This window comes from Anguilla rostrata, chromosome 13, assembly GCF_018555375.3.
Source record: "Anguilla rostrata isolate EN2019 chromosome 13, ASM1855537v3, whole genome shotgun sequence".
Lineage (NCBI taxonomy): Eukaryota > Metazoa > Chordata > Actinopteri > Anguilliformes > Anguillidae > Anguilla > Anguilla rostrata.
Window position 1 is genome coordinate 19,424,367 of NC_057945.1, and position 27,689 is coordinate 19,452,055.

Genomic DNA, 27,689 nt, shown 5'->3' on the forward strand with positions numbered 1-27,689 from the left:
CGAGTCAGTGCCCAGCGCGCCGTGACAGCGAAACGTGGGGCCGCGCCTCACTTCCTGTGTTCAGGTCCCACTGACCTGTATGTAAGTCCGTTTCGAGAGAGAGAGAGAGAGAGAGAGAGAGAGGGGGAGAGAGAGAGGGAGAGGGCAGGTTTTTGAAACAGAGGCAAAGACGGTCATGAGGCAGGAGAGGCACAGGAAAAGAGAGCAGGCGTTCTGTATGTAAGGGGAGAGAAAGCAGTGGGCACACATCATATAAAGGATAATACTTCATACCGAACATTCGTTCCGTCATTGTTAAATCACCCTGAATTGGTCCCGAAGCGCAGTCACTGGATCGGTCCACATCCATGGGTTAACAGGTATGTGTCTCACATTTTCATCGGTAGCTCTAGCTCTGTTGTCATTAGTTTGTTTTGTGCCTAAATTGTATTTACTACCAAATTTGCCCCGTATTTCTGTCTCGCGCTCGCGTTTTCAGCGAAATTGTATTTACGGAGATTTCCGCGCTTGTAGTAAATATCGTGCTGTAGTATTGGTTTTAAACAATGTAATAACTCTGATGTAGCCGTCTGCCAGACTGAGACATAAGTTAAAGAGCCAGTGTGAGTTGTTCTCTGAGGCGCGTGGGTTTTAACGCTAACGTCTCAATCGTGTAGCGCGCTTGAGTGTGGTGACAGCTGTTAAATGCAAGTTCTTCTATACCATTGTACAGAAATAGGCATGCATGTACGCATCCAGAGATTATATTGTCGAAGACACGCGGAGCAGAAAGCTGTCTGTTCTTGTTTCACGTTGTTGTCATGTTGTTACATGCTGGTAAAGAAGGATGCTGGTCTAAATTGTATTGAGCATCTCACGCGATTTAAGTGAGGCATAGACGCGTATTAGCGTATTGTCGTTTTGAGGAACTGGTCGCTAAGCAGAGCTTGGGGGTTACACCGTGTCACCCGACACGACACCGACGCAGCTCCCACCGCCCACCCAGCGCGCGCACGCACGCACGCAACGCACACACACACGCGCGGGCGTTTCATTAATTAAAGACACATTTCCTAGTTTCAGCCGCGGTAATGCAACTGCTCCGTCCGTTCGGCTGTCGGTAATGGCGTTTATATCTGCTGTGTGCTCGAGGGGATGTCCGCGAACAAAACTGGGAGCTTGTCTAGCTTAGTTTGGGGGGGTGGCTAACACCCCGCGCGTCTTCTCAGTTGTGCGCCTCAAAAAGGGATTTTTCCCTGTAAATTTCTGCTGCGTCAACACCATAGCATACTCCTCATCAGGACAGTCAAGAGAATGTTATGTTAGTTTCAGTTGGTGCGTTTGATAGCCTGTATTGTATTATAAAAGTGTAGCTCCGTTGTAGATGACCGCTCCGCTTGCCCTTGTGGGCTACTACGTGCCAACGAAGACGGATGATCCGGTATTTAATATAAACCCAGCGGCCTGTCTTTCGGGGTAGCTTTGGGTCTGCCTGCCCCCTCAAACCTTGCAATCCTGTGCTCCACCTCCATTTTCTCCTGTAGCTGGAAAGATCAGCGTGCCCACTGACAGGACTGCACGCGCTACCATCCGCCAGTTCAGGTGCGAAGTGCACCTACAACAAAGAAACGGAATTGGTGGTTTTGATTAATCTTTTTAAACTTGTAATTTGAATGTTTTAAGAAATACTGTTTTAAGAAATATATATTTTTTAATTATACCTTTTTTGATAAATCTAAAACATTTCTGTGGGTGAGAAGGATTGAGAAAAGTTCTCAAAACACTTTTTTTATACCACGACTTTTGGTTTTGAGAAGTTTTTGGCTGACTACTGTTGTCAACATCAGCATATCTAAATTGTATATGGTACAGGAGTAGCCTACATTCAGTATTTAAAACACTGAAATGTTGAACACAGAACATAATCATGCATTTATGAGCTGTTTTGTGTGATGTGTGTGGATTGTGTGTGTGTGTTTGGGGGGGGGGGGGTGATGTGTGCAGGCTGTGTAACATACTCTCCATCTTTTGGGCTGGTTGATTGTAGGTAGATGTGTGTGTGTGGGGAGGGGGGGGGGGGTGTATATAGTTACAGGATTATGAGTGTGGGGGAGGGGTGGCTGCCTCACAGGTGTGGCTCTAGTTTGTTCAAACAGTCCAGCGGCCTAAAGCGTAATCCTCATTTTGGTGGGAGGGGCCTGTGTCATTCTGACCTCCTAAGGCTCAAGAGAACAGCTCTCTTGCAAACCAGCAGCAGGCACCAGGAAGATAGGAGCTAATGCAATCTCATCAGACCTGGGACTGGATAACAAATGTGTATGTTCGTGGGGTTGGGCGGTGGGGATCAGAGACATGTCAGGTGACATGGTATAACCCCCACACATAGGTAAAAATGCATATTCTCTTTAACTGACTAAGTGGATCTGATTGAATCTTGGGGAATGTGTGTACAAAAGGCCAGGCAATCAAAAGCAGTGAGTGGTTCACCCGTCCGATCAGTGGACAGTGCGATTCTCACTACATAAGTCACATACGTAAAAAGCAGTTGGAGGTGGAAGGGGAACTTGTGGGTGAAGTTATTTATGTGCTTGATATGCAGAGATCATTTAGGGCTACCAGATACTCAGCTCCTACATTCCTCTCTGCACCTTAACTGCAGGAGATTGGTAAACAATTTATGGTGCTCGATGACACTACAGGACTCCTGTGCACAGTATTATACCCAGTCACCTCAATTTAACTGATTTTCAGAAGATGCAATGTTTCAGCTTCAGTGGTAGGGAGAACTTTTAATGTTCGGAACACAGAGCTGATTGGTGTGTTGGAATCAGCGATGTGGGATTTGAACTTTGCGTTCGGGGGCGTTTGAGGGAATGAGTCGGAGGCATGCAATCATGCATCTCCATCACGTCGGGAACACAGCCTTGCTTTTGTGTTTTTTATTTTATTATTTATGCACTGAGTGGATGCCCTTTTCCAGAGTGGCTTATAAATGCTGCCGTTACTTCATCCAGTTCATTTCTGCAGAGCTCTGTCTCTCTCTCTTTCTGTTCTTTTTTATGGAAACTGTTAATGTTCCTTAATGGTACAGCGTGTGTGTCTCTATTTTTGGTATAAATGTTTATCAGGTAATACTTCATGAACCTTATGCCTAAATAGAGTAACTCATTTGTCAGTTTCTCAGTGCTCAGTCCCTAGTGATTGGATTAATTAAGAGCCCTGCAGGTAGTTTCCCCTAATTTACTACAAAGTAAATTTATACTCTATTTATAGACAACCCCCAGCTCATATGTCACTGACTGTCCTCTTAACAAAAGTGAGATGGACGTCTGTAGCTAAAGTAGTGTGGCATTAAATCCCCCCACCCCCCGCTCTGCAAAATAATCATTCAGACAGACATTAGCTCCTTTGTGTTCATAATGGTGAATACAGTTGGGAATAACACACACACACACACACACACACACACACACACACGTGCGCATACACACACAAAGTCATCCCCCCGGGGAGAGAGACATGACAGCTGTGCTGCAGGTGCTGATCTCACTCACAGTCACCTGAGGATTACCTGTGGAAAGGGCATGGTCCTGCATGGTCCTGCACTGTGCTGTGCTGTGCTATACAGACTGCTGTACATATTTAATTGCAGACCCGCAGCTGCATTAAGATAAAGTCTGAAATAAACTGTTAGTAATTAGTCTCATGTTACAGGTTACCTAGGCTCAGAGCCCATAAACAGGTTGGAGTTTCTGTGCAACAGGAGAAACAATGAGACAGGCGACAGTGCTTCTTTCAATACAGATTTGCTCAGCAGAATCTTTTTATTAATAAGAAATATTTTTTATTCAGAAGTCCATATCAAAAACAAAATATATATATATATATTCACATCCTCCTTCATCATTAAACTACTGGTCAGTAAGGAGGCCTTTGTAACATTAGTGTAATACTGCATTATAATTCACCTTTCAGCATTTTTTCTATGAAAACTCGAAACAAATCAAAAGGAATACATTACTAAATGCAATAAAATCTAGGTTCCAACATGTCCACAGTCGTTGTGTGGTGGGCTGTGCATAAAACAAGGCCCAGAACCCAGATCTGAAGTTTTATGTGCTCCCATCTTCTATAACTTGACCCCTTAGGGCAAATTTGTGCATGTGTAGAGCCTAGACAGTTGATTTTGTTGTTGCGACACCCATTAGCTGAATATTCCGGTGATTGAACATGCCTTAATTTGATGTGGCCTATAAGATTACGGTGTGTCAAGCCAAGAAAAGGTATATATGTTCTAGAGACATTGAGCTGGATAGGTTCAAGTCTGTAACAGAGACTACATGACTCACCTTGACCCCTTCACGAACCCTCCAGAATGTCTAGGGCTATGGTTTGGGGTCCCCTTCTCTAAGCCTTTGTGCAGAAGTAGGGATACAGCAATGTAGGAGCTCAATTGAACATACCCACATGGACTTTTAAGTAGATTTAACTGCAGTTTTTCAGTAGATGAACTGTAGAAGCTCAGGGTTATGTGAGGTTATGGGCTTTGTTGGATCTTTTCTGTGTATCAGGATATCATTACAATATGAATGAATGAACTCATTGCAGACTAACTCTCTACCACACTCGCACACACACACACACACACACACACACACACTCACATACATAGACACATCTGTACACACACATACACGCACAAACATGCACAGACTCACAGTAAATGCAGGTTAAAAGGATTGCTGGGTGGTAAAGTGGGGCTTGTCTAATAGAGTGGAGAGCAGAAGAAGCCTTCACTCAGTCTTATCTGTAAAACCCAAGGGTCTCTGTGCTGCCAGACTCCCCTTCAGAGAGAATGGAGCTTTATGAGATATCAGATGGGATCCCACTCCCTCTCTCCCCCACGCTCTCTTTATCCCTCTCTCTCTCCCTCTATCCCCCTACACCTTTTTTGTCTCTCTCCCCCTACACTCTCTGTCTCTTTCCCCCTCTCTCTTCCCCACACTCTCTGTCTCTTTCCCCTTTCTCTTCCCCACGCTCTCTCCCTCCCCCTCTCTCTGTCTCTCCCCCACACACGTTCTTTCTTCCTCCCCCTTTCTCTTTCCTCATTCTCTGTCCCTTCCCCCACACTGTCCTTTTCCCTCTCCATATTCCACTGTGTTTCTCTCTCTCCTTGACACTTCTTCTCTTTCTCTCTACCTGTCCTTCTCCCCCTCTCCCCCCCTTCCCTTGCCCCTTCTATCCTTTGTGGAGGACAGAAAGAGGAGACAGACATAGCCACTGAAAAGGAGGATTGCGGTTGTCTGGGCTGAAAGGATTGTTTCCATCTCAGGTGAGGGGTGGCAGGAACAGCTGACCACCCCCACCGTTCAACCTGGGTTTTATCTGCCCCTCATCCTGGGCTGTTCCAGCCCCCTCCCCAAAACAAAACCATTCCCAACCCAGTACTGCCCCCCGATACCCTCCCCAAGACTGCAGTAGTAAGGATATAGTCCTGATGTGCCCCTTCTCTTCTGTGTGAGAATCTTCAAATATAGCCTCTCTCTTGATGTGAATATCATCCTCATCATCTTTTGTCTTACTTTGGTTTGTTTGTTTGCTTTGAAATGCAAAGAGGCTTAAAAAAGCCTGCATGTATTAAGTAACCCCTGCCTTTCGTACAGCCACCGTTTTCACATCATTAGAGAAACACTTTTAAAACTGTTTGTGCTCCAGTCTTCTCAAAATCTAAGACAGCTAATCAGCATCAAGAAACCTTTATACTGGAGACCTGCAGTGTGTGCAGGTTTTCATTGTTACTCTGCACATAATTGGTCAATTATACCCGTTCATCGCGTAGTAAATTCACCTTTTTGTTTTTAAGGTGAAAACAAAAAACCAGCAGCAGATCCTGTAGATCCCCAGCCCCCCTGGGTTGGGGAACCCCTGACCTAGTGACGTGACTGTTTGTCTTTCCATATTCATTATTCATTTGTCATTAAAGATACCTTAGAACTTAATGCTAATGGTAGGGGGCTCCCTGTTCTGACAAAACCTGCCTTTTTCAATCTGCCAGATAATTATCCCTCACTTTAATTGGCTGAGTTTAATTGGCTCAGATTAATTGGCTCTGTCCTTCCCAACACAGCTGATGTGCGGTGAGGGGTCTGGAGCAATATGGCTGCTGTGTACCACCCATGTTCAGTCGTGCAGTTGTTGTGCTGTGAAATGACGATATGTCTGGTTTAATTCTGGTTTCCAATGGAGTTCCTCTACATTACAACCATGTAAGAAAACAAAAATACGAAAGATTATAAAATAATCAAATAGGGAAGGTAGAGAACTAGATGTTGTATTTTTTTTATTATAGGTTGCCAGTTTCATTGAGGATCCCCATTGCTATTGATTCCTTCTTGTGTAATTGGGTGCAATGTTGATGGTGTTGTCTGCATGTCTTGCGTTGTGTCATGCTAATTATTACATGGATCAGGGTTGCAGTATTAGACCAGGAAGACCCTCACATTGTATTTGGGATCTTGGTGATTTTCTCCTCACTGCAGAGGAGCTTCTTGCTGAAGTGTTGATAGCAGTGTGGTCGTGGTGTTGGTCAGGCATGACTTGTTTGCAGGCTACTGTTTTATGTTGCTGTGGTGATTCAAAGAGACCTCACACCCAATTTTTTTGGAGGGGTTGTTGGCACGGCTACAGAAGAGTGAGCACCATGGCAACTCTGGATTTCCTGCCTCTGTTGCAGGAAGTGGTTCCTGGCCTCAGAATAGCTGTTTGAAAATCCCCGCCCGGGTGAGAGGGAGGGCAGGATGGGGCTTTACTCAGCCACGTCCGTGTCATTGAGGACCCAGCCCACCAGGCCACAATGCCCACCCTTTGAGGAATGAAAGCCTAACTGCAGTTTAAACCTCATATTTGGTGAGATAGACAGACATACACACACACACACACACACACACACACACACACACACACACACACACACGCACACGCACGCACACACACACACATACACACACGCACACGCACACGCACACACACGCACACGCACACACACACATGCACACACATACACCGCATGCACACATGAACATTAGGATACATAATAAATAGAATCGGCCATTCAGCCCATCTAGACTCATCGTGTAAAATATCTATCTCTTTTCTACTTTTGCTAAACCTGAAGATAAGAGATTAAGTATCTGAAGTCTTTCATCGTAACTTTTACATTTCATACCAGAAACCATTGTACTTCTTCAGCAGCTTCTACAGTTTTCTTGTACAGTGCTGTCCAGAATTGTACACAATAAGTAGTCTGAAAAGGGAATTTTATAACATCAATAAAATCTCCTTTGATTTATACTCAACACTTTTTGCTGTATATCCTAGTATCCTGTTGGCCTTTTTATGCTACCACACAATGCCTAGATCCTGAGACGTACATGCATAGTCACACACACTCTAAGACATGTACACACACATGCACATGCGCACACATACAGCATTTGTGCTTGTAGTTTTTGTGTACATTTTAAATCATTATTTTAAAAAAGCATCCATGCACAACTGACAAGGATAAGCCTAATGATTTTGGCTCACCTTTTTGTAGGAAGACATACCATAAAATAAAAGAATTTTTGGCTTTCCTTTTAACACCTTGTTTTACACACAGACATAACATAATCACATCTAGTGGAGAGCACACAGAACCCAGAGACAAATGAGGGGGTAACCAAGGCAACAACGACAACTGTACTGTCTGCCTCTAGCACATGACCTGGCAAGCTGCTCCACGCATTGACAATTCTGTGTGAAGCAAAAAAATACATCCTGATATCAATGCAATATTGCCCTTCAATTAATTTCCTACTGACACTTGTTTTTCAAACTGGTCTAATTACTGATGTGGCTATGTATTCACATATGAAATATACACACGTGTAAATGTATTGATTATATGCAGTAAGTATTTACACAGGCACAGCAGGTGAATGCAGGCTCCAAAGGGAACCCCTGGGGAACAGAAGGCAGGGTCCTGCGAGCAGGGTTTGGGTACTGTGAGCAGGGTTTGGGTGCTATGGTCAGGGATTAGTGCTACGGTCAGGGTTTGGTGCTACGGTCAGGGTTTGGGTGATACAGTCAGGGTTTGGGTGATACAGTCAGGGTTTGGTGCTGCGGTCAAGGTAGGCATGGAGGAAAAGAATAAAATTGTTAAATCCTATTTGATTGTTCATAAACATTTATTTTCACAACATGTTTTCTGCACAGTGCGATTGTTTTTGTATAATAAATAACACTAACTTGTGTATAATAAATAACAGTAACATGTGTACTACCAGCAGGATATTTTGGTTTCACCTTTCGGAAGCAGCATTCATTCTCTTCTTCTCTTTGTTTTCCCCTTATTTTCTCCTTCTATTCCCTGACAGAGGGGTAAGTAGGAAGGAAAACCAAATTAAAGGAAAGCAAGGTTCATCGAGGTCATCCCAGATCTGCACCCGTTACAGGGAATCCCATGCTTCATTAGTGCAGTTAGATTGGCTCTACCGATGCAGAAAAACTGTTCCTTGTACTCCTCTACATGGTACTCCTGTGCTCCATGCTGCCTCTTCTCCTTTTTAAAGTGTTTCAGTTTGTTGCATCATCCTGTGTTCAGTTCTCTTTTTCTTTACCATGGGAAGATTTTATACAGTGCACTGAATTGTGGTATTTCCCTATGTATTACATCATATTTCCACTACATCTATGTTATATTATACTACATTTACATTATTTTTATTCAATCCCATTATGCAGCTGGATATTTACTAAATGCACTCTGGCCCTAGGGTTGTGATTGGGATGAATAATTTTCACAGTACTGCCTTGAGTTACCTGAAGCAATCTGTTGGGAGAAGAAGCAGTATAACAGAAAAAATTGAGATGCCTAGATAAAACTCAGACTTATGCATTTGCACAAAAGGAGCCGCTTGCAGAATAAATTACAGTGAAAACAGCCATTAAGTGCAAGTTATTTATTTTTCCGTGTCAAAATAATGCAGCAAGCATATATTAAACACAAAATCACACAAAAACCTCCACAACTATGTGCAATATTAATACCCGAACACATTCACGGATGTTGAGGTCTGACTCTGGGGTGGCCAGTCCATTGTTCTGAGAACACCAGCAGCGTGATCTTCTTAGCAGTGTGCTTGGGGTCATTATCTTGCTGTAGAATGAGTCCCAATCGAATGTTGTCCAGAGGGTACATGATATGATATGTTTAGATTTGTTTGTATTTATCAGAATTTATGTTGTCTTCAATCAAAACCAAATCACGAACTCCAGATGTTGTTATGCAACCCCGGTCTTGCACTGATCCTCCACCATGCCTGAGTGATGGTTGTAGACCTGGTTCTGAAAGTCTTTCATTGCTCCTGCGGAGTACATGCTGCCTCCTCTGCCTTCTCATGCTGACATCCGAAAATATCAAATTTAGACTCATCAGTCCATGAAGTCCTCAGCCCAGGTGTCCACTCTTGGGGTACTAGTGCAAATTTTATTCTCTTATCTTTATTTTCTTTTCTGATTAGAGGCTTTTTGACAGCTACACATCCTTTCAGACCCATAGCATTGGGTTGTCTTCTCACAGTGGAAGGTTTGATGGAAGCGCTTGTGACTTTCTTCAGACCTGACGTTAGGGTTGAGCATGATTTTTTTCCTGTGTCTCAAAGATAAATCTTTGTAGCGGTGATAATTTGGGTGGATGGTCTAACAGTTCTTGCATGGTTTTTAGGAGTTCCATCTTCTCTTTATCTTGCAATAATCTTTTGCACTCCATTGCCCCTCTTGCCACTTTAAATGCAGAAAGGAATCTGCAAGGCAGCTGAGGTGTGTTTATGTAGTTTTTTGCTTGAATATTAGAGTCAATTTTGAAGGCAAAGAGTTCTCTGACACTTTTGGTAACTTTTGTTGGAAGGATGCAGGTGTAACATGTTTGTTGAATGGAAGGATGGAAGACTGAAAGTGGTAATAGGGTGCACAAAAAAGAATGGACAAATACTGATAGATTGCATAGTATATGCAGTGGTGGAGGCTTTCTTTTGTCATTTTCTGTTAAATAAGTTTCCTGCGTATTTGAATGGATATCGGAATGGGTGATTTGACTGGAAATTGAATAAAAAGGGTGGTCCCTGGCTTTTGCACTGTACTGTATATATACAGGATCAGTTCAGCATGGTTAATCACATGTGCCTTGTTGAACTGATACTAATGTCTAAATAAGTTTGGCTTACATTTTTGTAAAAGCCTGGCAAAACTGCCATCGCGTCTCTGAATAAGTAGTAAAAAATAAAAAGACTGAAAGCCGACAGCTGAGGTTAAGTAGCCGTTTTAAAATGCATCACTTGCCGTGCCAATTGTTATGCGAGAAAGGTTCGTTTATGCAAGTTGCCATGGGAGATGAGGTGGATATTTATTTGATCTTACAAGGCATCAAGTTGAGAATTACTTTCATAAACGCGATCTGAAGTGCGCCAGCCCCGGAGCGAATGGCGCTGTCACATCAGCGTGTGCGAGCTGTCGCGTGCGGTCACCGGCAAATGGGACCTGACAGGTAGCGCTCCAGATACTATACACATCGTGCTTCTTTGACAACGCTCCACGGTCCTATGGTTTGGTTCAGAGGGGCTAGTATTCATGCTACAGTCCTGTAAGTCATATACTGTGGGTAAATTACTTTTGAAACCACTAGAATGAACCGTGTTTTTTTTTTTTTTTTTCATATGATCGTCGACGTTACCGTGTACACACTCTGTATAATATGTTGAAAATTACCTGAGCTAAGCAGTTACAATTATACGGCACAACACAATACTAAAACTTACCAAAAAGTTGCCTGAGTTCCAACGACGATCTAATTTACATTCAGCAATATTGTATATGGAGTACAAGGGGATCGATAATACAACTATTGTGACCATTTACTGTGAGTTTACGTGGGTTTATTTTCTGTAGAACTAATAATGCATTTAATTACAGTCGTCATGGGTCAGGAAACTAATTGAGTGGAAACCTGTCTTCAGGCGGACTTCGTTTCTGAGCGTGAGCATAAGGCTGATCAGCAGCAGACAGGCAGACTCCTGACTCTCTTCACCCGAAAAAAAAAACATTCCTGAGGTTATTATTTACTTTTTTAAATCAAATTTTGTTACAGGACTGTTTACTTCATGAGATGTGACAGGCACCAGTAACAGCAGAAAAGTGATTATGGTCCCTTTATGCTGTGCTGTACAGGTTCACCAATATTGTTGAGTTGAAGAAAGAATGCTATGACCCAAGAAAGTCCTCTTATACTATAGACCAGGCCTGGTTCTGGAGAGCCACTTTCTGGAAATGCTTAATTGACTTATTTTCATTGTTTTTTTTTTTTTTTTGCTTTTGCTTTGTGTGCGTGCGCCTGTGTGGGTGTGTGTGTCTATGTGAATGTGTGCATGTGCCTCTATATGTGCATGTGCGTGTGTGTGTGTGTGTGTGTGTGTGTGTGTGTGTGCATGTATGTGTGCGTGTGTGTGTTTGTGTGTGACTGTGTGTGTGCGTGTGTGTGTGTTTGTGTGCATGTGCCTGTGTGTGTGTGTGCGTGTGCCTGTATGTGTGTGTGCGCGCGTGTGTGCCTGTGTGTGTGTGTGTGCGCATGCGTGTGTGCCTCTGTGTGTGTGCGTGACTGTGTGTGTGTATTGGCAGGAGTTGGCAGAGGAGGAGCCCGTCAGATGAAGGACAGGAGGGAGGAAATGGAGATCTCCTCATACTACGCGCAGCTCTTGCGTGAGCTGGACGAGCAGCGGCAGCACGGCGTGCTGTGTGATGCCTGCGTGGTGGTGGAGGGGAAGGTCTTCAGGGCGCACAAGAACGTGCTGCTGGCCAGCAGCCGCTACTTCAAAACACTGTACTGCCAGGCCCGGAAGGTTCCGGGGGCCGGCCCCGGGGACGCCCAGGCCACCGCTGCCACCACCGTCACGCACCTGGACATTGTTACGGCGGCGGGCTTCCGCGTCATCCTGGACTTCATCTATTCGGCGCGGCTGGCCCTCACCAGCAGGAACGTGATCGAGGTGATGTCGGCCGCCAGCTACCTGCAGATGACCGACATCGTTCAGGCCTGCCACGCCTTCATCAAGGCAGCTCTGGACATCAGCCCCCGCCCCGAGGTCGCAGAGGATGTGGGCGTGGCTCCGGGGGTGGTGGGCGGGGCCTCGGAGGCTCTGGCTTCCCTGGTCTGCTCCGTCCGCAGCTCCTCCCCCTGGCTGGCGCGACGGAGCAGCCCCGCCAACTCGTCCGGCGACTCGGCGATCGCCAGCGGCCACGAGGGCTCCGGGGGCCCCTATGGGCGGGAGGACCCGGACCCCAAGAGCCTGGAGAGCCAGGAGGATGCCTGGCCTGCCCACTTCATCCCCACCGCTGTGAAAGAGGACTCTGCCTCGTCCCCTGTGCTGAAGTCCCCGGGCAGGCGCGGCGCCAGCGCAGGATGGCAGAGCATCTCCGCAACCGGCCGGCGCAAGAACCGCAAGAACAAAAGCACAGTGCGCCACATCACGCCACAGCCAGCCGACGCCGGTGAGCCAGGCTCTCCGCTGGCCTCCACCCTCCCTATGGGCTACAGCAGCCACGACAATTCAGGTAGGATCTGAGGGCAGCAGTGTGGAGTAGGGGTCAGAGCACGGGAGGGCAGCAGTGTGGAGTAGGGGTCAGAGCACAGGAGGGCAGCAGTGTGGAGTAGGGGTCAGAGAGTTAGACAAGGAAATGGTAAATGGCAACGTGTATTGGCATCTGAGAGATTAATTTTTTCAATAATGAATAAGGCCTATGCTTTGACAATGTTTCTGCACTTTATTAAACGTAAATTAGCTTTCATATTTAAAAAAAAAATATCCAGGGATCCCTTCAGCTATCTCAGGGTTTAATAATGTACCCTTACATCCTCAGTGATAGCCTCCAAAGCTCCCTAACCCAAACAGATTCACTCAAGAACACAGGAAGGACTCTTTTATATAAAAACTACAACTCATTTGATAAAAGCACTAATTGGATGGCCCACACATCTCTCAGGGCTAACATTATTACATCACAAACTCTTTCAAACTGACTAATACATGTATACAGGTACTGTATATAGCATTTTGTCTTTTTAGGATGTATGCTTTCAGTTATCCTTCCTCCTACTATCTCCATCCACTTCTCTCGCAATTCAGCTCAGTTCAGTTCTCTCTCACCCATGTGGTTTTAACAGCGAGAGTTCTGAGTGGTGTAGCTGACACACATAAGACCACTCCCCAACCGACAACCCCAGGCCCCTTCAGACTGCTTTTATCTCCATGGAGATGGTGATGGGTTTCAATTCAGCTTGTTAAAATCGCCAGATTTAGTCCGCCTACTGCACCCACTTGGCCTTGACTATCTGGCCAGCACTGCCGCTGTGTCTGCGGGTGAATGGGCAGAGGAGACAGGAAGTGAGGACCATGACAGGAAGTGGGGTTCAAAGTGGCTTCTTTCACCTGGCCTACTTTTCTATCACCTCACACACAAACTGCTCTGGTCGAGTTTGAGCTGTTTTTGGTTGAAAGGTTCTACTTAGCTGTTTGTTCTTGGCCTGCAGCTTGTTGGAGGTAGGGTTTGGGGGGGGGGGGGGCGGTGGGGTGGCTTTAGTGCAGGTGTGGGGGAGACCGAGAGTATGTTGACGCTCCAGAGTTCAGTGGTATTGGTCATTAGTTAGGCTGTTTGCTTTGTTTTCCCAAATCATGTTCCTTCATCACTTACATTCCCAGAAATTCCGAAGTATCCACTGCCAGGTTTGTCCTACACACTTTCTCTTTTGGGATTGTGTTTATTTTTGGGGGGAGGTATTGTCACATATTGCTGCCAGGACTGATTGAGAAACACTACTCCCAGAATTTCCTGGGGGAGTTTATTTCCAATCTACATCCAATGTTTCCACATTCCACTCCCACCCGTCAGAGGATGCAGCTGAAGTTCTCCTCCCTCCTACTGCTCTCTCTCTCTCCCTCTCTTCCTCCACTCCTCTCTTCTCACAACTCTGCTTTTGGCCCAGATTCTTAACTGTCTCTATGTCTGTCCCTCCTCTTACTTCTCTCTCTGTCCTGCTATCTCCCTTGACACACCTCAGTGGTGGTTAGATTAAGTGTGTTCTGTGCTGTTGGTGAAACTGAAGGTGACTTTTGTGTAAGGGTATGATGACGCGACTGTTGTGATAATGTCTAGTTTTATGCATATTTTGAATTCATGTTTGTGCTAAATGAATCCAAAGACTGATTTATTGATTGTCTTGGCATTTGATTGAATGCCAAGACTGAAACCCAAATCTGCAGTGTTGGGGATGAGATCTGGACTCTTTACTGCAGAGGGTAAAGTGCAGAATCCACACGAATGCCTTGTGTAACGCAAGTACTGGTCACACTGCTCAGAAGTTAACAGGCCAACACGTTCCAGAAAAACCTCAATTATGAACTGCACACTTGATTTAGAGCCCCTGACCGCACTCCATCTCATCATACAGATGCTACAATTACAATCACCCGCATAAAACTGCCCAGCCCAAGCCTTAATATTGTATTCCCTGGATACTTCTTTCTTTTCTTCCCCACCTTCTTTCTCTCTCTCTCTCTCTCTCTCTCTCTCTCTCTCTCTTTCTCTCTACTCCATTCATCTATTACCCTTTCTCTTTCTCTCTCTCTCACTTCCATTCTGTTCAAATGGAGTTTTATTGACATTGCAATAAACAATGACTTCCTGGAACACTTAGTTTACAAACTAGAGAGCATTGTTTGTAACTGCAATGGTATATGTTCATGTAGTACATTTGTGTGTCTGTATGCGTGTTTGTGTGTGCATTCTTGTGTGTGCATGTGCACGTGTGTGTGTGTGTGTGTGTAAAAATGTAAGTGTTTTCATTGTTTTTTCCAATTTCTGATCAATCATGATGATGTCAAGATAGCAGACTGGAAGTGAATTAATTCTGGAAAAAAACATTTTTTAAATTAATATTTGAAATTGAAATCAAATTGCTTCCTTTCTCCCTTCCCCCCTCACTCTCTTTCTCCCTGTCTCCTCTCTGTTAATGTACAATCCTGCTATCCTGAGTGCCATTAACTCCCTGGATTACCTCAAGCCTGCGATTCACCACCCTCCTCTGTCTCCTCTCTCTGCTCCTCCTCCAAACACTCCCACCATCTCTCATCTCATCTCTTCTCCTCTCCTCTCTTGTACGCCTTCAGGGTCTGTTAGATTTATTTTTGTTTTTCATTCCCCATCCCTTTCAAAGGCCTGATTCCTTCCTTTAAATTACAGAAAGAGAGAGAGAGAGAGAAAGAGAGAGAGAGGGGGAGGGAGAGACTCTTCCTCTCATTCCACTTTCTCTCCTCCCTATCGTTTTCCTCCTGTTTGAAATTATCTCTGAATTATCGGGCTGTTTTAGTGCTGCTGTGTCCTCTTGTGTCTGTGTGTACTGCTCTCTCTTCTTCCCTGTATTTGAGTCTTGTGCAGTGTGAAATGAAGTATGGAATGATGATTCCCATATGAGTTTGTTAGGAGCTGTGCTGGTAGGAGCTGTGCTGTTAGAGCTGTGCTGTTAGGAGCTGTGCTGTCAGAGCTGTGCTGTCAGAGCTGTGCTGGTAGGAACTGTGCTGTTAGAGCTGTGCTGTTAGAGCTGTGCTGTCAGAGCTGTGTTGTTAGAGCTATGCTGTTAGAGCTGTGCTGGTAGAGCTGTGCTGATCAGAGCTGTGCTGTTAAGAGCTGTGCTGGTAGGAGCTGTGCTGTTAGAGCTGTGCTGTCAGAGCTGTGCTGTTAGAGCTGTGCTGGTAGAGCTGTGCTCTCTGGCTCTCTTCAGTGATTGTAGACTCATTGTTATAAGTAGAGTGCTGAAGGGACAAGTGTTCAGTACTAGCACACTCACACACTGACTTCCTGTTTGTGAGAGAGGGGAATGATTGGACAATGCTGTAGCTTATCACCATGGGGGATCTGGGCCATGGTCTCTCCCGAGTTGACAGGGGGTGGGAAGTTGCAGGGGAGAGGGCATATGGATATATCTCTATTTTCCCATATTGTCAAGAGAATTCAAAACCAGATAACCTGATACCTCTTTGACCCTGGAAATAAAGGGGGGCTGCTGCACTGTACTGTGGAGAATATTCTGGAAGATTCCTGAAACTCCCACGCAAAAACGGAGGTTTGGGTTTCAGAGGGGGGAGGGGCCACCTCCCCTCCCAGAGGGTCAAGGGTCAGAGGTCATGCCCTCTCAGCCTTTTCACAGTTTTTGTTTTTTTAAAAACATCCATTCCACAACCCTCCAAAGATGGGGGTGGGGTGCCAATGGGTGTTAACTGTTAACATAACTGCAGAAATCAGTGGTAGCTTGCTGTCATGGAAACCAAGTTTAACTTAAAAGTCCCTTTGGTTGGAAAATTTTAATATTGTATTCTGAGCTGCAATGTCATGAAAGACAGGAAGGACAAGAATACATACAGTTTGGAGAAAATGAATAAGTAATCGTTTGTGCCTGTCAGTTCCATTTATCGCTCTGTCAGTGCCAAAATTAAAGGAGGAAGGATTGATGCAGATGGGGGAATGATCTGGAAATCCCACTGACTCCACTGGTCCTGTTTGTCTGGTGTTTGGGAAAGAAAAAGTGCTCTAATGCAGCTTGTGATTCAGCCACAGAGTACACAGATGAAGATCAATTTACAGCTCCATCATACAGGACTCCGCGTCTTTGTGTGTGCATGCGTGCGTGTGTGTATGTGCATTCATGTGTGTTTGTGTGTTTGTGCATGCATGTTCAGACCTAGGCAAATGCTGTATATGAAATTCTTTATCCAGCTAAGGTGTTATCACTGTGCGTGTGGCTGATGTTTGGTGAATGGGCTCAGCTCAGCTCACTGGCAGGCTGCCAGTGTGCCGTGGAGGGCGTCGCCCAGCCCAGACAGGCGGCTGTGAGCGGCCGCGCCTCCTGGCCTGTCGGCTTCGCGGACGCGCGCTATGATGCCCGGCAGTGTCTGCTCTATTCGTATCCCAAACCCAGACACTTTCTCACATGCCACCGGCGCAGGGCTCCCTGGGGATTTCCAGTCAAAGGCAAACCCTGCTGTGTATGGGTGTAAAGGCCTGCTTTATCGGTTATTACTGGTGCATCGTATGTGGCACAGATTGAGCTGGCTGGTGTGCAGGTGTGGGAGAGCCGGGTTGGTGTTTTGGGGAAAACAGTTAAAGTGGTTTTCATTCCTTCTGTACAGTGGTTATCGTGAAGCACTGTCTGCTTACTCATAAATTACACAGTACCAAATAAAGATGGATTGATTGCAATTATCAGGTGTTTCATGGATTGATTGATGGCGTGATTTGTTGATTAATTCATTGATTGATTGAATGATGGAGTGATTCTTTCATGGACTGATTGATTAATGAAGTGATGTGTTTATTGATTGCTGGATTGATGGAGTGACTGATTTATTGACTGGATGAGGGTGTGGCCTGTCGGTTAATTTATGACTGAATGATTGACTCAGTCTCCGCCCCTCTCTCCAGGTTTGGCTGGGGCTGGGGCGGAGGAGGACCACGGCGGCTCAGACAGCTGCGGCGAGCGGCAGGACTTCCCAGAGAGTCGCAGGAGCAGGTTCTCGCCCTCGGGGGACCCCACCATCGGCTTCCCCCCCCCCCCGGCCCCGCCCCCGGACCCTGAGGGGGAGGAGCCCACGGAGGAGGCGCTGATGGGCAGAGGTGGCCTGATGTCCCTCCGGGCTGAGCTGCTCGGGGACGACACCCCCCTTCTCTACGACTACCTGCCCAAAGGGGTGGAGCACGCACTGTCCCGTGAGTGAGCTGGCCCTTTTAACCCCGCCTCCTGCGTCACACTGTCCATGCGTGTCCTGTTCCCTCTGCTGTCTCTCTCCCTTCCTGTCCCGCCCTCTCCTCACCTCTCTCACACACGCCACCTGGCTCACCACTAACATCATTGCACAGTACTCACAGTATCAAAAGGAACAAGAAAGAAAAATCATATTAAAAAATTCTACCTTTAAAAGGTGTGCGAAAACAAAACAAAAACGCTACCAGAAGCGATGTACAAATAACAGAATAAACTAAAGGATTTGGAAGCAGTCAAACAGAATCACACAAATGAACAGAGGTACGGGGCTGAACTGGGGTGTCTGCACAGAGCCAGCGGCTTCAGGCTTCTGCTCGGCCTTTTAAAATAGGCGCCCCAAGATACGCCCTTCCCTCAGCTGCGTCCCACCTACAGCCAATAGGAGAGAGGCACGCGCGTACGGGCCCGCACGCACAAAGCTTTTGTCTTCATAGCAAATAAATTCATGCATAAGTAGGACATGCCTGACATATTTAGATAAGTGCTCTGTTCCTCTCTCTCTCTCTCTCTCTCTCACTCCCTGCCCTCCCTCTCCCTATGTTCTTTTCAAATATTTTGTGTGATATGTGTGTGCAAGCATGTTTTAGTTCAGAGTAAAGTAACGACAGGAGTTTTGTTTGTACGGGAAAGAGCCAGAAGAGATGAGCAGTAATGTTTTTATCGGTCCCACGACTCCTTGAGGCTTTATGCTATTAATATGTACACGCTTCCATAGTAACAGCCTCATGGTTTTGGGGAGCTGCGTGTGAGGTGAGTAGCACTCATAAAGGTGGGAACAGCTGTTCAGGCTGAACTCCCTTCCTGAGAAACCTGCGGGCAGATTGTGTTGATTACTGGTATGCTGTTCTTCTTTCTGTTTGCAAGATCTTATGTCAGACCCATTTGCATTTGCCGAAAATTATTATGGGTAAGGAATTTTTTGTCAGTCAAATCAAACGATCAATTACTATAGAAATGTGAAAAGAATTGTTAAAATCCTCCAAGTCCTACGTATAAAGATAGTTAGGACTTGGAGGATTTTAACAATTCTTTTCACATTTCTATAGTAATTGATCGTTTGACTTGATAAAATCCAACCCTGCTTTTCTCTCTCTCACACTCAAGCTTGCATCCTCTGCGTACATGTGTGGGCGGTAGGGGAGAGTGAGAGAGGTGCGAGAGAGAGGCCTTCTACCCACAACCACCAGCCCTACCTCCCCCCCTTTTCCCTCGGTAACAGAGTGGTATAGGAACGCCTCCACTGACCCCTGTGGGCGGAGCTGTGTCTGTGCTGGCCAGCATTCTGTGGAATCTCATGCATTTCCTGCAGAAATACCGCTGGGCTTCTCTGCCCCTACATCTCTATACCCCTACACACCTACAGCACTATAACCCTACACCCACAATATAACTCTGTACCTCTATGCCTCTATACTCCTGCATCACTGCACATCTACACCACTATACTCCTATACCACTTTACCTCTACACCTTGCACACTACATACCTACACACGTACGGTACACCTCTACTCCCTCTTCTGCACAGGTTATGATGCCTCTGCTTTGTTTTTTATTCCCAAAAGAGTCATAAGTATGCCCTCACTCCTCAGCCCCGTGTGGAGGTTTTCTGTTAGTGTGGCCTTGCAGCGGCTGTTTGTGGGGGAAGCTGGAGGGGGTGGCAGGGTGTGAAGATCTGGGAAACTGCCCTCATTTAAACTGCAGAGAGAGACAGGAAACCTGCCTGCCTGCTCAGAGGGGCCATCTGCCCACTGTGAGGGCTGGGGTGGGTGGACAGGCGTTTGTACTCACCATGGTGAGCAAACAGAAGTGTTTAAGGACATTGGGTTTGGCCACATCCCCAGAGACAAGCAAATATTGAATACCCCCCCCCCCCCTCTCTGACAGCAGACTAGGTGTGTAAATCTCAATGGCATGACACAAAACGATCCATTATAACAAGCTAGTGGAAATGATCAACACTTGTTGTTTTTTACACCTAGCATTCTTGAATTAGTGCGTGGGTGAACCTGTGAATGGCATCACCCTCAGGGCCCCTCCCACACATACTGCCCTTCAGAGAACAAGACCCCACTGCTGTATCACCACACCACAGCAGCGAGAATTACACAACAGTGCCCCCTTATGGAGTTGCATGGGAGTATACATTTTTTTTTTTTTAACTGTTTTATTCCCAGCTGCTCACTCTTTGGACTGTGGCTTCTCCATAATGACACTGTGCTTGACCAATCCTGTCCTGTCCTGTTATGTCTGAACTCTGACCCCAAGCTAAACAATCCCCAAAGGTGCGGGGGAGCAGTGGCTTTTGCTTTCTCACCTGAGGTGGGGGAAATTAAAATAACTGCTAATTGGCTTTGCATTGACCCACCCCCGTTCAATCTGTGAATTGATTGAAGGCCAAATAAACAGAGGTGGACTGCTTCCAGTGACCCATCTGAGTAGTGTGGGGAACTCACAGTGATATCACCACAACAGGAACTGACCTTACAGCAAAAGTAATGTCCCGGCTGTGATGTCACTGTGACACGATAATGTTGCTGCAAGAGGAACTGAAGAGGGCCAGTATTTGTCAGATATGTGATCCATCTGTCTATGTCTATGTCTAAAATCTATCTAAGTACTTACGCTGAACAGTATTAGCGGAGCTAACTTCATTTTGAGTTGAATATCAAAGACGGCTAATATTATTTTATCTTATGTTTCATAGCATTTTTAAATGCGTGAAAGAAAGAGAGCGTTTCTGTATGGACTCAATGGAAACACGTGCAGCCAGAGACTCCTTACATTACACGCAGTTTGTATTTTCATCACTTTTGATGTATGGAGGTGCTAAAGAAACAAATACAGAAGTAGGAGCCGTTTAAAACATTTGTGTAGTTCATGCAGATAATCAGGGCTAGAGTTATGAATTCCCAGACCCGGGACAACATATATATCTTCTCCTTCTCAACATAACATTTTTGTACATTGTCAGGTGCTCTTACCCCATGCAACTTACACAGAATTCATTTTTTTCATGCAATCCCTTTTATGCATTTGGATATTTACTGGATAAGTTATTCAATACTTGCTTGCTAAACAGCAGTACCGTAGCTCGAAATCAGACCTGCACCATTTTCATTACAAGCCCAGTTCCCTAACCATCACACTACGCTGCTGCCCATTGTGGTGAGTTTTCTTTTCAGGAGAGAGGGCAGAGTACGGTGAGGATCATGCTCTCTGTAGAATCCTTTCATTCACCTCCCTCTCCTGGCTGCTGCAGAACAAACCGACGGAGGCTTCGTTATGAGAAGTTATTGATTGTTGTGACCTGACGTGGGTCGTTGCCAAGGCTGTTGCTAAGGAAATTATGACAGCAGCTACCAAGTGTATTGATGAAAGCCAGAGTGGGAATCACAGAATCGGCCACGGGCCTCATGGGATTCTGCACAGATGCTCTATTGGCAGGTAGATGTGTGACTGCAGCTTCATTTCCGTCTCTGAGCGCTGGCTGGTGGTTGGTGCAGTACTCTTCCAGCTGGGTTAAATAGAGGACATGTTCACTGTGGCTCTGCTGTAATGCTACAGTTGTGCATGTGGAGTTGCCCGTGCTGGTTGTGTGCTATAGTGACAGCACTTTCACTAGCAGAGATTATCTCCCCTCCGCTGGCTGGTTGGGGTGGGGGCGGGGTGGGGTGGACTGCTTGCGTGAGTGCTGATTGGGGCGGGGGGATGTGTGTGTACCAGTGGCTGAGCTCCCCTCTCTCCTGCAGTGAGAGACTTCACGGTGATCAGGAAGAAGTTCCGCTGCCCGTACTGCAGCTTCTCGGCCATGCACCAGTGCATCCTGAAGAGGCACATGCGCTCGCACACCGGGGAGCGCCCGTACCCCTGCGACGTCTGCGGCAAGAAGTTCACCCGCCGCGAGCACATGAAGCGCCACACGCAGGTGCGGCTGCGCAGACGGGCTGCAGTACACACTGCACGCAGAAAAGACTTTTTAAATGGGTTTTTGCAGTTTGGCTTGATTTCAAAATTTTTTTGAGATAATTTAATTGTGTTTATCTAATTTTTTAGGAATCTTACAGTAGACACTACTGTCTTTACCAATTTTTCGCTTGTTTTTTTTCACCCTTCTTAGATTTTTTCTCCATTCTGCTCTTTGCTTTATTTTCTCTCCTTTTCCACTGTCATATTCTACTCTTTTCCTCTGCAGGGGGTCTTTCATCTGCTCCTTTCTGTCTTTTGTTTAATTTACTTTCCCTGTGTGAATGTCTTTTTCTGTGAGCACACAGGCTTGGATTAAAATTACATTAAATAATATTTGTTTAATATTCTATTCACCACAAAATGAAATTTTTCAGTTTTTGTTCGTAGTTTGTTGAGTTAATTCTTGCGGTCAACAAACTCTGTGAATATAAACACTGAACTGTGTCTTCTAACTGAAAGCTAAGACAAATATTGATTGAATCCAAGCCTTTGACTTCCTCTTTATCTTGATTTCTGACACTGATACTTATATTCAGGTTTAAGATATTCTATTGGCAGTAAATACATTTGTAGATGTAGTGCTGACTGTGGGTGGTAGCATTGTCTAGATTTAGGTAGGATCAGTTAGAAGGGATCTCATTGTTCTCCAGTGACCCCTGCTGGTTGATCAGATGCCTGCAAGTCCACCTGCTAAACTGCAGATGAAATGCACAAGCCCAACTTGCAAGCTGCAAGCGGCGCTAGACATCACATGGTTCAGAGGAGAGCACAGGCTTGTCTAATAAATACATAAGAACTGGTATACAATTGGGCAAGACAAAATGCAAAAAAACAAACACAACATAAAGTCAGATGAATAATCATGATGATTATGTGTCCTCTCTCTCTCTCAGGTGCACAGTAAGGATAAGAAGTACGTGTGTCAGGTGTGTGGGCGTGTCTTCATGTCAGCAGCCAGTGTGGGGATCAGGCACGGCTCTCGCCGGCACGGCGTGTGCACTGACTGTTCTGGGCGGGGCCCAGGCACGGCCAGGGGCGTGGCCGCCCAGCTAGCCCACAACGGGGACTCACAGGAGGAGGAGGACCTGTACGGTGGTGATCACGGCAACGAGGAACATGGCGACGGGGACGAGGAGTTTCTGGGAGAAGGAGAGGGGGAGGAAGGCGGTAGATGGAGGGATGACTCAGGAGAGAAGGAGGAAAGCGACTCAGCACAGGAGGGAGAGATGCAGGGGGGAGGGAGCGGGGACTTCCCCTGGATTTCATAGCCACTGCCCCATTTTTCCCCACCAGGCCCACGAAAGCCTGCATGTGAAAACATGCCTCTGATGAGCAGGTACAAACCAGCAGACATACCTCCATCTGCACTGTAACACACGTGTGCGACACTCTGGGAGTCTGGGGAGTAAGCGCATCTTTGTTTCTTTATGGTGTCTTTGCTTTGATGCAGGATTTGAAGGGAGGGGGGGGTCTGGCACTGCACAGGTGTTTCTCTCTGCCTGTCTGTCTCTCTGAGTGCCAGAGATTCACACCAGACCTGGGTCAGATACATAACTCAATCACTCACTCTTTAGAGGCAGGTAGAGTTCAGAAACACTGCAGATCCGTGAAGATTTCACATGAAATGTGCTACTAACTGAAGCACACAATCATATCAAAATGTTTTGGTTCTGAATACTTGTGTTTCTTTTTAAATGATCAGTAATGGGCAGTGATGCTAGTGGAGTCTGAAGTTTAGAATCATTAAGCATGTGTAACCTAGGTAAGATGCATTTAGCGTGTCTCCTTGTGTGGAGGTGAACCCATAGGCCCCGGTTCGAGGTTTGGGTAATTTCACAATTCCATCAACTCATACGAAATGGAAGATGTGATCGGCCAGCGTTAGTACCCCGGTGGCGTTATTCCTGCGGATTGGGTGGGGATGGGGGGTGCAGAGAGTCCAGGAGGAACCGAAACATTCAGCACACGTCACTGCCTGAGACTTGCACTTTAAATCTCTCCTGACTTCTACACTGTCCCAGTTTACACGGCTCACGCTTCTGCAGTAACTGCCTTTTGGGACATCTATCCTCCAGACTGTTACTGTATGTACACCCATCTTTGCAAAAAATTTGACAGTCTTGGATCAACTGTTATCTTCCACACTTTATACCTCTCTGTTCTCACATGCATTTATAGCTGAAATGTTTATCAAGCTATAAAATATAAATCTAATGAACACAGAAACTGATGCATGATTGAGAAAAACGGAAAGAGAAAGAGTTGTAACTGTGGTGCTGTTGGACTTCGTATCCCAGAATTCCCCATGTGCCCGTATTTGCCAGGAAAGAATCTCAACATGTATCACATTTGGAATGTTTATAACCTCTGTTTTCCAGAGGGAACTATCCAGGCTAAGGGCCTTCTCACCTTCACGAGGGCAGTGGTTCCCAAACTCAGTCCTGGGGTATCATTGTGCATTGCTCAATATTGTTCCAACCACAGTTGTAATTCCATTTTCTCTTAATTATTTTTAATTAGGCGCTTTTTATGTTTAGAGGGATTACTTACCCTCTTAAGCCACATTATGTTAGAAATAGCTATGCATGCCATGAAGAATAAAAGTCCCATTTTCACATGTTTATTATGCTATATTACAATTACATAATAGAAGCAACACATTTTTTAACTGATCAAATTAAAGACAGATGAATCAATAGGCTCCCAATTAGGTTGAGGAAGACTTGAGTTTAAGTTCTTTCATCATTTTTTCTTTAAACTTATTAACACAATTGAGATTTGTCTCGTTGTCATTTGCTTTGTCTTTGAATTATCTACCAAATGGACATTTTTAATGGTATGCATAGCTGTTTCTGACATGATGTGGCTTAAGAGAGTAAATAATCTCTCTAAACATGAAAAGTACCTCATTAATAAAAAATTAACAGCTTGTTAAACCAGCATACATAGCGGTCCCCCAGGACCAAGTTTGGAAACCAATGCACAAGGGAACTTTAAAAAGGTGGGAAGAATACATTTAAGGGCATATGAGGTCACTTTGGTGGATATTTACCTTTAAGGGCACACAAGCTAATGTCAGTGAAAATTTACACTTGTGGGTAAGAGCTAATGTCAGTGCAAGTGTACACTTTAAGGGCATGAGTTGCCATCAGTGAAAGTGCACACTAATGGGCAACAGCCTTCACAGACTCTGTTTTCTCTCTAGATTACTGTGTCCGTTGTAGCTGTTCTTTATCTGATGCAGGTGCATTACAGGCCCTGTAAAAGGCCATTTCCTTGGTTCTCATTTTTGCAGTTTTCAGCTGAAATGACAACATTACTGATGTCTCCTTTTCCGTAGAGATGAGGAAAAATGTACAAGCGGAGCAGCCTTTTATGCGAAGCATTCTGACGGTTCATATTTCTCCTGCCTTTACCCCTTTTCCTGCCCAGCTGGAATGCCCCGGCATTCTCAGACTGTAGTGCTCCCTGCAGCCTCTGTGTTGGATTCGGGAGAGTGCAGGCAAGCTCGTGCTCTCCTCTGAAGCACATGATGTCAGCCATTGCTTGTCATCGCTCCGCTGTTGTGAACAACCTTTCATGTTTTCATACACCTCTCTGCTCCACTGCCACCTTGATTGATTGTGCTTATTTTCTAGAGATTGCTTTTGTATAACTGTTTCACTGTAGGATTGAGAATGGTCTGGTTTGTTTTAGTATGGGATGGTACATTTTTAAAACACATCCATATTTACAGTTTATATCTGATAAAGAAAAGCCTTTAAAACCTTGCCTTGTCTCGGAGAGCAAGCCTTATGGCTTTCAGAACAGTCGTCCTGGTTACTGTGTCAGGTTTGTGTGCATTGCATCTTTGTTTCTTTGTTATAATTTAGTGCAGTGGTGACCCGCCCTGCTCCTGGAGATCTGCCGTCCTGTAGGTTTTCACTCCAGCCCAAACAAAGCACACCACATGCAACAGCTTGTTGCGCCGCTAATTAGCAGAGTCAGGTGTGGGTTCAAATGAAAACCTGCCGGACGGTAGAGCTCCAAGAACAGGGCTGGTTACCACTGATTTAAAGTAATTGTGTTGTAATTTTTTAAAAAATTGGCAAATCTAACTTATTTGGCATAAATAGTTTAAATGGTATATACTGTATATTATTATTATTATTATTATTATCATTATCTTACAAAGATATACAGATTATGATTATACCAAAAATGTTTGATGGATAAATTATGTGCTTTTCTTTCCACACTTTGTGTGTACAGCTTTGTAGCTGTTAGTTCTTTATTTATTAGTGCATTACATTATTTATGACTTTGTGTCTTTTTTCCAACAATTTCAAGAATTTAGTTCCACCCACTTTGCATAAAGACTTGATTGCATAACTTCTCAGAATTATATTATTTATGCAAATGGTTTTCCTAAGGTTCTGATCTTCCAAAAATACAATGGAATCAGTTTCACCTCCAAAACACCAACAGGACCAGGATAATACCTTTTAGTAAACAGAATATGGCTGTTATAAGCAGCACATATCTGAGGAAATCATGTTTATTCCTTAGATTCTAGGTGTAAAAACTGCAATTGTTTTGTAAATGTAAATTTTAAATCCAGATTTTATCCTGTTTACCTTGATATGTACAAATCATAAAGCCATATGTATGGTTGTTCCTATTATATTGTACTGTGTTTAAAGGTTTTACCTTTTAATTTAGATTCCATTCTATGAAGACTGTTGTGGTGTATACTTTCATATAAATATCAACATTGTGTTACTTTTTTTTTTACTCAATTCAATGTTATTTTGCTGAAAAAGGGGCAGCTCTTGAAACAACTCTTTGTGGGGATATTGTTCAATATAATATTGATTTTGTAATAAATATTCTAGTATGAACCTGTTTTTTGTTATGGAAAATAATAATTTTGTTATGTTTAAATAAGACCAGTTCAGCCATCTGTTTTTGGAGGGAGGAGTTGGGGGTGTGGGAGGTGGTTTTACCTGGAGGCCAAAAATGACCTGCAGCAGTTTAAGATCAGTTTCACTTGCTAACAATCCACCTGCTTTCAGCAATGCAAAGTGCTGCTGAAAATCTAAATTGCACTGTTCCTTTTCTGTTCCCAAGTGGGATGGATGTGTGTTGCACAGCTCGCTTTGCCCATATAGGATAACCTGGCTGTGGAGGTAGGGGGTGAGTGGTCATAAATATTCATTACCAGTTTCTCACAGTTTTCCACTTTTTTTGGTGTGTTTGTTCTATTTACCTCATTGTTCATTATCCTGTTTTGTAAACAGGTTAAAGTAAGAACATGTTGAGGTGGAAAGAGACTATGCAAGTGTTCAGTTCTTTTTTTGGTTCTTATGGCTGACATTAGAGGTTTCCCACCTCACATGAGGAATGTGGTTTTCATATGCATTTTAAATTGGTTGTATTCACCTGCCCTCTGGGAGCCACAGGGTATGCTTGTTTTTGTTACTCAGTCAATTTATCAATTAAAGGTGCAGACCTTCTGGCGCTCCAAGATCAAGAGTGAATACCCCTTTAAACTTCTGTGTTTCTTTTGCCCAAGATGAACAGCCATATCCTATAATTGCTGCCAATGATTGAGTCTGAACCCCACTTCATCTATTTGCTGCATCAGTTGGCCTTATCTGGTTCAGCAATACCAATAATGACCACAGGAGTACAGTATAAACTTCCAACTTGTTCGTTCGGCAATAACCAGGGAGTTTTCCCGTTGACCAGCAGTTAGCCACCAAATTTTAAACAGACCCAAGCACAGAGTAAAGCCAAAAGGACAGCAAAGTGACAAAACAAGAAAGTGTACATCTAGGGGTTTTTTCTCTCCCTTC

General features: G+C 44.8%; 1 protein-coding gene across 3 annotated transcripts; it reads left to right on the top strand.

Moving 5' to 3' along the window:
• Positions 1-26,736, top strand: LOC135237183 (zinc finger and BTB domain-containing protein 46-like). Of its 3 annotated transcripts, none has more exons than XR_010324767.1 (6): positions 1-359; positions 11,692-12,624; positions 17,545-17,829; positions 21,636-21,811; positions 22,746-25,541; positions 25,589-26,736. XR_010324767.1 is itself a non-coding variant. In XM_064304014.1 (5 exons), the coding sequence occupies exons 2-5, from the start codon at positions 11,718-11,720 to the stop codon at positions 23,118-23,120; spliced, it is 1,743 nt and encodes a 580-aa protein (XP_064160084.1). In that variant the 5' UTR covers positions 1-359; positions 11,692-11,717; the 3' UTR covers positions 23,121-26,736. The 3 variants fall into 3 exon arrangements, 1 of the variants encoding a protein (XP_064160084.1); XR_010324768.1 differs by having other exon boundaries at positions 22,746-23,188; positions 25,285-26,736; XM_064304014.1 differs by having other exon boundaries at positions 22,746-26,736.
• Positions 26,737-27,689: the final 953 nt, after the last annotated feature.